Source organism: Salvelinus sp. IW2-2015, linkage group LG28, assembly GCF_002910315.2.
Source record: "Salvelinus sp. IW2-2015 linkage group LG28, ASM291031v2, whole genome shotgun sequence".
NCBI lineage: Eukaryota > Metazoa > Chordata > Actinopteri > Salmoniformes > Salmonidae > Salvelinus > Salvelinus sp. IW2-2015.
In genome coordinates, this window is record NC_036868.1 from 16,813,417 (window position 1) to 16,822,808 (window position 9,392).

The window sequence follows — 9,392 nt, forward strand, 5'->3', positions numbered from 1 at the left end:
GCAAGCTGAACATTGAATTATGGCAAGCTGAGCAGAGAATAACTTTTTCATTAATACAGAGTGGATTGAGCAAACAGAGGTGGTGTGTGTTTGGAGAGGAGGGAGGGCCGGCCCTAGCTTTTTGGGGTATAACATTTTAGTGGTCCCCCTCGATGGCAGAGAGAAAGAAAATAGTTTTATTAAAGCTAATTTCCTGCAATTCTATGCATTTTGCCATGGGGCGTAGAGAAAACGTTTTGGTTTTAAAGCACATTTTATGCAGTTCTACACATTTTGCCATGGGGCAGAGATAAATTTTAAAACTAATTTCATGCAATTCTACTCATTGTGCAATGGGGTGAATATGAATTAGCTTTAAAACTGCAAAATGTTCCTGCAATTCTACACGTTGTTCCATGACTTATGCCATGTTCATATGATATCTGAGTGAGAGTGACTAACAAAATCAATGTCGGCCCCCTAGAGGTTAGGGCCCCTGGGCACATGCCCTGCAAGCCTGGTCAGTTATTCGGCCATGATTACTACCACGTGTAGGTAGCTGGCTAAACTAACTTTCTAGAGAGAAAAACTGCTGATGCACTACCAAATTGCACCTTGTGTATTGTAATATTCTAACTCTCAACAGTAAGTTGAGACCCACAGGGCAAGTGATATTATCTAGAACACTTCCCCCTTTCCATACCTTCGTTGAAGAAACCCTAGCAGTGAAGAGTTCACCTGAGCGTCATACACCCCTCCTCTTTTGTCACACCTCCACAATAAGAGCTGACCCTCTATTCCAGAGATTGTTGGGACTAGAGGACTACCTGACGGAAGATAGTCACAAGAGAGAAGACACACAGACAGAGATATTGATAAATCAGGGTGGAGGGACCGAAGGTTTATCACTTTAAACTAACACAACCCAGAGACACAGGTGAGCTGATAAGGCAGTCTAGCTCAGTTTGTGTCTGTGCTTTAGGGTAGTAGACCATGTCAGTGTTTCAGAGACAGGGGCGCTTTTCGCACATGGAACGTCTAGAGAGCTGTATGTTCTAAAACTGCAGAGAAGAGCGAGAAGAGCAAATATACTGAGAATGCATAGAAAGACTGCTTCCTGATCACCTCACTTGTGTGGAAACAAAGATAGACACCGGTAAGCTTTTAAGACTTTTAAGCAATAAGTGAATGAACAAACAATGTGTGGCCTATATACTGTAATGGCTTTAGTTAGTGGTTCACGTCTTGACTTAGTGTCAGTGGACCAACTAATTGTCCAAATAAATGATTATTTCAATCTGGACATAACATAACAAGTTGGCTGTTTTACTGTTCATTTGAATCATGCCAGCTACCTCAGCTTACCTGAGGCAGTGTCTCTGACACATTGTCCTCATGGCTGTCTCTTTAAAAGCCCCATACAAATCTTAGATGTAAAAACGAAATAATTGTAGATCCATTGGAACTAAATTGTTGAGGATCCATGATGGGAACTATCAGGAAGATTATAAAACCTTGTACTAACTGTACAGACAAACAGCCCACCTTGGGGATTTCAACATTGTCTGAAAAATAGGCCAAATTCCTTAACAGCAGCATTTTCCTCAGATGCTTTTTGCTATGACTATAAAATACAAATAAGACAGCATCAACTTCACATTTTAGGCAAATTAGGAAAGTCCCTAACCAGGTTGTCTTCCAGTCAGGAGTAAACAATTTTCCTTAGAATTCTCAAGGTATTGTTCCATTACAGGTAACATGAAACACTGCCCTGGGGAAAAACACTCCTCTTCTTCATGAGAAGAAATGTGATACTACCAGTTACAACAAGCCATGATTGCAACACTGTCTCAAAAGTTCAAGTAGCTTTAGACACATAAACATCGTGTGAACGATGACAACGACTGAAACCAAAGCTAAAGCAATCACAGAAACACCAACAGTCAAAGAAAAAAGCATTTTTATCAGGTCAGAGATAAAAGTAATGGCCCTGAAATAAAACAAGTCTCCAAGGTTACTTATTAACAGACTAATGTGCCTCAGTGTTCACTTTCCAGTACAATAGTTTTTTTTTGACTTTTCCTTCTACGAGACAAATAATTCAGCATTCAGCACTGTTTAGGCATCAATTCTTACTAGATTAACATCACACCCATGACAAAACCTTTGTGCTGCAAGCTATGTGTGTGAAGTTAGAATAGTATTACAGTGTGTTTGTTTAGACATGCATACAAGAAAAACAGGTTATTTTATTATACAGTCATGGCTGCAGTTACCAGTCCATATATGGCCATTGCTAGCTACCCATCTCAACCTGGAATCCAATTTCATGACAATCGTGGCAAATTATCATGATGATCATAACAATTGTGGCAAAGGTTGTTTAGCATTGGCATTATTAGGCTGTGTAGCTATGAAATGCCAAAATAAAAAATAAACACAAGAATGAGTATCAAATCATTTGAAGTGAGTTTTCTTAACTTTCTTTTTTTGTCCTCACATTTTCAGAGCTGCCTAAAGGTCAACTGGACCCTTCAACTGAGTGACCTCCACTTCAGCCTAAAAGTGTTGAACTCACTGACGGTACATGCCATTAAGTCCAAGATGCCTCTGAAGACCACCTTATACCTCAAATCAGCCAGCATGCGCTGGCCCCGCAAGCAGAAGCGCCGTGAGCTGCTATCAGTCAACATGATTAGCCTACCCTTAGGTGACTTCCGCCACCTCTCCCACATCGGATTGGATGCCCACGGGGATGTCTTCGGCGACCTCGCAACCTTCCAGCGGACCGGTAGTCTCATCCTCCACAGCTCTCAAAGCCACCAGGACCTCTACTCCAACAATGAGACCCCCCCACCTCCACCCAAGCCCCCACGCCTCCTCAGCCCAGAAGAGATGGATTCACATGCCGCCAAAGCCAGAACCCATCCCCAGGCTTCCAGAAACCAGAGGTGCCTCTTCCTGCCTTTACTGGATGTTGTGGAGGTAGTGGAGCATGACAGGTTGCACCACAAAGAAGAGGTAAAGCAGGAGCAGGAAAAAAAGGAGGAGGGAGGGTTAACGATGGGGTCGGATGGATCCGAATTGAACACGGCCCCCCAACAGGCTCCTTGTCCCCCAGTGGAGGCCCCTCCAGGGGTCGATGAAGACTCGTCTTTTGTCCTGAACCTTGACTTGGGGCCGTCCATACTAGAAGATGTGCTGCAAGTGATGAACAAGCTTCACCAGTGAGACTTTGGGAAGTGTGGCCCTCATGTAATATATTTTATTCTAAGGGCCTTTCAAGAAACCCAACATATATAGGGGAGAAAAACTAAAAGTTCCTTCCTTTCTAATGGGGATTGAAAGGGGTTATGTCATGGATGGAAAAATGGGCTGGACTATTTTCAATTGCCAGGATGCTAATTAGCACATTTATTTTTAATTGCTGTTGTTAGTTTGGCTAACTAGAGCAATGTGTCATATCTGGGTCAACGCTTTGAAAGGTTGCCTTTCTCAGGTGAAAGCTCTGTGAGCCAATGACACTCCACCTGGATCATGTGACTTTTGTAACGCAGGTGTATAGAGGAGACATGTTGTGAAAGGTAAGAAAGACAGACAGTAAACTACGTATGAGACATAGCTGTGAGGCAGATGTTTATGACTTCTATTGTGAAACACTGAAATAAGACTGGTGGATTTTGCTTTTCAATGTTTAGGCCTACTATACAGGGACAATGAACACTAGCTCTCCCATAGTCAGACATATGCAGTAGCAATAAGGACAGAAGCTGGATCGTTCTACGGAATGAGTCCCTTTTGCGTCCCTTTGATATTTTAAGTCTAAATTGTGCACCAATCTAACATTTTAAAAGCCTTTTTTTATATGAATCAATACTTGCTAAAGTGCCAAATCTATGCACCCTCTGTGACTTCTAGGAAGATTTTAACCCACTTAACCCCAACATTTCTCCAAGTTGTCACCATCATTGTAAAGCCCTAGTTGTTTGGTTGCTTCGACAAAGTAATTTCTTCATGTGATTAGTGATTCATTTTTAGGTTTAAAAAAAACTGTGACCCTCATTTTAAGGTCAACCCTGTTACGTGAACTGAACTCTTGTGTTCATATGGTGAAACTGTTACTTTAAAATAAACATTGAACATCTAATAGTTAAATCATAATGTAATTTCWGTTTTTTTGTGTTGAAATACTGAGTGGGTCAAGCATAACACGTCAAACTTGTTACCCATAGATCGACAATTACACATTTTTGTATAGCTTGCATTCAATTGCTCCTCCTGTTGCACACAACAAGCTTCCATTCCTCATGTCACAAGGGGATTTATGGCTGATTTAAGATGAAATCGTCAACCCTGTTACATTACAGAATGTTAAAATTAGGTGAAATAAAATGTTATTTTTGGGGGGGACCAAGTTGCACTACCCAAAAGGGACTTATTTCRTAGAACGACCCAGCAGACTCACTAGAGTGTATACTGATAGGCATATTTTATAGTTCTTGTTTTTCTTACCAACTAGTCAAGGGGAAAGTTCAAATCTTTAGGAATATTGTAAGGTCCTGCTGTTTTATGTTGTTTTTGTATGTGTTTTATGGTCAGGGCATGTGTTTTGGGTGGGCAGTCTATGTTATCTGTTTCTATGTTGGTTTTGGTTTGCCTGGTATGGCTTTAATTAGGGCAGGTGTTTTGGTGTTCTCCTTAATTAGAGTCATATTTAGGTAGGGTGTTCTCACTGTTTGTTTGTGGGTGATTGTCTCCTGTGATGTCTTCGTGTTGTCGATGTATTTCACATTCGGGACTGTTTGGGCTGTTCGTGTGTTTTGATGTAAGTTCTGTCGTGAGTTTTCGTTTTAGTAATGTGAGTTTATGTTCAGGTTCGTTTACGTCGTTTTGTTATTTTGTAAGTTTGTTAAGTTTTTTTGTTTTCGTGTCGCCATCATCATCAGTTTTTTCCTGTTATAAAATAAGATGGCTTATTTCCCTGAAACGCATTTTGGTCTGATGATCTTCTCTCCTCTCCTCGTTCTGAGGATGAGAGAGAGACGACCAGTCCTTACAGACATCCCACACCGCTACAGCACGCAAGCGGCAAGGAATGCTCAACAGGAGCAACAAGGACTCCTGGACTTGGGATGCAGATCCGTGGAGGTAGAAGGACCTGTGGCTAGCCAGGGAATATCGCGTCCAAGGGCGGGAGTTGAGCAGCGAGGCTGAGAGGCGCTGGTATTGAGGAGGCGCGCGCGGCGCGGTTGGGGAGCCCGTGAGTAGACCACAAAATTTCTTGGGGGGGGGGGCACACGAGGAGTGTGGCAAAGCCGGGTAGGATAGCCTGAGCAACTCCGTGCCGTACCGTGGAGGTAGAGGCGTTGACTGGGTAAGACAGTGTTATGCGGTAAGCGCCGGTGTCCAGGTACGGTGCTTAGCCCAGTGCGGGTATTCCTTGCGATGGGGGCTGGTGAGGGTCAGTTGGGCATCGAGCCGAGTGCATGAACGGCCCAAACGTATCTGGTCTCAGTACGTCTCTGGCCGGGTACATGCACAGCCTTACAGGTTGGTGTCCCGGTTGCCTGCATAGCCGTGCGGGCTTATTCAACCTCGCGCACTGGCGGGCTAGGGGAATTCAACTGGGTAAGGTTGGGGAGGCTGGTGCTCAAGAGCACGTGTTCTCCTTCACGGTCCGGTATAACCGGTGCACTCCATGTACCAGTCCTCGGTGGCGCCCCTCCGTCCGCAGGCTGTTCTCCGGGTTTCCTCTTCAGCTGTTTCTCTCTCCAGCGCAGCAGTGATATACGACGCCGCAAGGCTGTCTCTCGTCTCCTTCTACCAGGTGTGCGTCTGCCAGCGCGCGATCTGAGCCATCGTCTGCCAGCGCTGCTGAACTCCGTTCTGCCCAGCGAGCTGAAGGCATCCGTCTCCCACGGCGCATCGAACTGCCTTGCAGCGCCATGACATCCGTCGCTGCCAGCGCACTGTGAATCCGTCTGCCCCAGCGGGGGCATCTGAGCATGCCGTCTGCCCGAGACTGAAGCTGCCGTCTTCCGGCCTATGTGGAGCGCAAGCGCCCGTTGCCATGATGCCGTACAGAGCCTTCCGCAGACCGGATAGCCGAGCCTTCCGCCAAGTTCCGGATAGCCAGAGCTCCGACAGACGGGGGTCAGCAGAGCTTCGCGCCAGACGGATTAGCCAGCGCTTCCGCCAGACGCGGATCAGCCGAGCCTTCCGCAGAGGCCGATCAGCCCAGAGCCTTCCGCAGACGGATCAGCAAGCCTTCCGCAGACGGATAGTCACGAGCGTCCAGCTTCAGGACTAGCCAGAGCCGTCCAGCAGGACCAGTTCCAGAGGCGCCAGCCCAGACAGCCAGAGCCGTCCAGCAGGACAGCAGAGCGTCCTGCCATGACAGGCAGCATGTTCGTCTGCATGATTCTGCAGAGCGTTCCTGCCATGACAGCCAGAGCCGTCGGGCGGGGCTGCCAGAGCCGTCCAGAAGGATGCCAGAGGCCTCGTCAGGGCCAGGAATGCCGATGCGTCAGCCAGGGGTGCCAGAGCGTCAGGCCAGGCCGTGCAGAGCGTCAGACCAGGACCTGCGAAGAGTTCAGCAGGACTGCCAGAGTCCTCAGCCAGGCGTCTGGCCAGAGTCCTCCAGCCATGTGATCTGCCAGACGTACCTCAGCCAGGATCTGCCAGAGTCCTCGCGGATCTGAGAGATATATAGACAGGACTGCCTTGTTCCCGGTGTTGCCCTTGTACGGTGCTGCTCTTTAATCCCAGGTGCTGCCCTGTCCCGGTGTGCCCTTGTCCCGGTGCTGACTTGTCCGGTGGCTGCCCTTGTCGGATAGCTGCGTTGTCCGGTGCTGGCCATTCTTTAGGGGATGTTAGTTTTAGGTGGTCATTATGGGAGGGGAAGAACGAAGCGGGGAAGTGACTATGGTGGTGTGGGGAAGGTCCAGAGCCGGAGCCACACCGTGGTCAATTCTGCCCACCCAGCCCTACCCTGATTTGTGCGGTGCGGACCTCTTGGGTATACGGAACTGGTGAGGGGTTTAGGGTCTAGGTACACGGTCTGACTGTTTTTTAATGTTGTTTTTGGGTACAAATACTGTTTATGGTCAGGGCTTTGTGTTTTGTGGGAGTGGGAGCAGGTATCTATGTCTATGGGTTTGTTTCTCATGTTGGGTTTGGTTGCTGGGTAGGTGGCTCTTAACTTAGAAGGCAGGTGTTTTGTGTTCTCCTCGTAATTAAGAAGTCATCATTTGAGGGTAGGGTGGGTCGCTCAACACTGTTTTGTTTGTGGGTGTTGGTCTCCTGTGATGTCTTTCGTGTTGTGATGTATTTTTCACATTTCGGGGATTGGTTTGGGCTGTTGTGTGTTTTGGATGTAACGTTCCTGTCCGTGAGTTGTAACGTTTTAAGTTATGGTGAGTTTATGTTCAGGTTTCGTTCTACCGTCGTTTAATGTTATTTTGTCAGTTTTGTTAAAGTGTTTGTTTTCGTGTCGCATATCATCAAGTTTTTTTTCCTGTTATAAGAAATAAAGAAGATGGTTATTTCCCTGAAAGCTGCATTTTGGTCTGATTGATCCTTCTTTTCCTCCTCGTCTGAGGATACGGAGAGCGGACAGTCCTTACAAATATAAAACTGTATAAGTCTATTATACGTTATTACATGGTTTATGGTGTAACTGTGAACAGTATCAGTCTATAATAAATGTCTTTAGAAAATCAAAGCTCACCGACAATCCTCTCGTTCCTCATATCATAATCTTTTAGATATAATTTTATAATGTATAATAATAGATATAATGTTTTGGCTAAGGTGGTGTCACGTTCCTGACCTGTTTTCTCTTATTTTTGTATGTGTTTAGTTGGTCAGGGCGTGAGTTGGGGTGGGCATTCTATGTTACGTGTTTCTATGTTTAGGTTCATTGTTTGTTAGCCTTATATGGTTCTCAATCAGGGACAGGTGTTATTCATTTCCTCTGATTGAGAATCATATATAGGTAGGCTGTTTCACTCTGTTTGTTTGTGGGTGGTTGTCTCCTGTGTCTGTATGTTCGTACCACACGGGACTGTATCGTTTGTTTGTAGTCTATACCTGTTCGTGCGTTCTTCGTTATATGTAAGTTCTCAAGTCCAGGTCTGTCTACATCGTTTAATTGTTTTGTATTTCTCTAGTGTTATTCGTGTTTCGTCGTTTTCATTTAATAAATTATGTCTACCATCAACGCTGCGCTTTGGTCCAATCCCTACTCCTCCTCTTCAGACGAAGAGGAGGAGAACGACAGTTACAGGTGGAGCATGAACTCTGCCCGGCACAAGGAAATCACATTTGTGCAAAATCTGTAGCGTAAGCTTTCATTTGTAAAATAAAAACCATAAAGCCAAGTAAGATGTCTCTTATCGTTCGCATCGCTGAGCCAATCTTATTCTTTAACAACACTGCCACCTACTGGTCAACTTATAGTCTTTCTCGAGAGTGTAAGTTGGTCGGACTATAGAGCCGACACAGGGTAAATGGGTGTCCGAGTGGAGAATCTGCCAGAAGCCGCCAGTCCAGTCCAGTGATCTGCCAGAGCCGCCAGTCAGCCAGGATCTGCCAGAAGCCGCCAGTCAGCCAGGATCTGCAGAGCCGCCAGTCAGCCAGGGATCTGCCAGAGCCGCTAATCAGCCAGGATCCGCCCAGCAGCCGTCAATCAGCCAGGATCCGCCAGAGCCGTCAATCAGCCAGGATCCGCCAGAGCCGCCAGTCAGCCAGGATCTGCCAGAGCCGTTCGTCAGTCAGGATCTGCCAGTGCGCCAGGATCTGCCGAGCCGGGCGCCAGCGAGCCATGAGCAGCCAGAGCCGCCAGCGAGCCATGAGCAGCCAGAGCCGCCAGCGAGCCAATGAAGCACGCAGAGCCGTCAGCGAGCCATGAGGCAGCCAGAGCCGTCAGCGAGCCATGAGCAGCCAGAGCCGTCAGCGAGCCATGAGCAGCCAGAGCCGTCAGCGAGCCATGAGCAGCCAGAGCCGTCAGCCAGTCCGGAGCTCCCGTCCCTCAGTCCGGAGCTGTCGTCCCTCAGTCCGGAGCTGTCGACCCTCAGTCCGGAGCTGCCCCTTATCCCGGTGCTGCCCCTTATCCGGTGCTGCCCCTTATCCCGGTGCTGCCCCTTATCCCGCTGATGCCCCTTATCCTGGTGCTCCCTTATCCCGCTGATGCCCCTTAATTTAGGTGGGTTTATTTGGTGGTGGTCATTGGGAGGGGCTACAAAAGCGGGGATTGACTATGGTGGGGTGGGGACCACGCCCAGAGCCTGAGCCGCCACCGTGGACAGATGCCCACCAGACCCTCCCCTAGACTTTATGCTGGTGCGTTCCGAGTTCCACCTTGAGGGGGGGGGTTATGTCATTCCTGACCTGTTTTCTCTTATTTTTGTATA

At 47.3% G+C, this 9,392-nt stretch overlaps 1 protein-coding gene across 2 annotated transcripts; it reads left to right on the plus strand.

The window, feature by feature from the left end:
- The first annotated feature begins 767 nt into the window (after positions 1 to 767).
- Positions 768 to 4,529, plus strand: LOC111954616 (cdc42 effector protein 3). 2 transcript variants are annotated; one of them, XM_023974481.2, is made up of 2 exons: positions 768 to 1,135; positions 2,488 to 4,529. In XM_023974481.2, exon 2 carries the CDS (start codon positions 2,584 to 2,586, stop codon positions 3,208 to 3,210), a length of 627 nt encoding a protein of 208 aa, XP_023830249.1. In that variant the 5' UTR covers positions 768 to 1,135; positions 2,488 to 2,583; the 3' UTR covers positions 3,211 to 4,529. The 2 variants fall into 2 exon arrangements, with proteins under 2 accessions (XP_023830249.1, XP_023830250.1); XM_023974482.2 differs by having other exon boundaries at positions 768 to 916.
- The last annotated feature ends 4,863 nt before the right edge of the window (positions 4,530 to 9,392 follow it).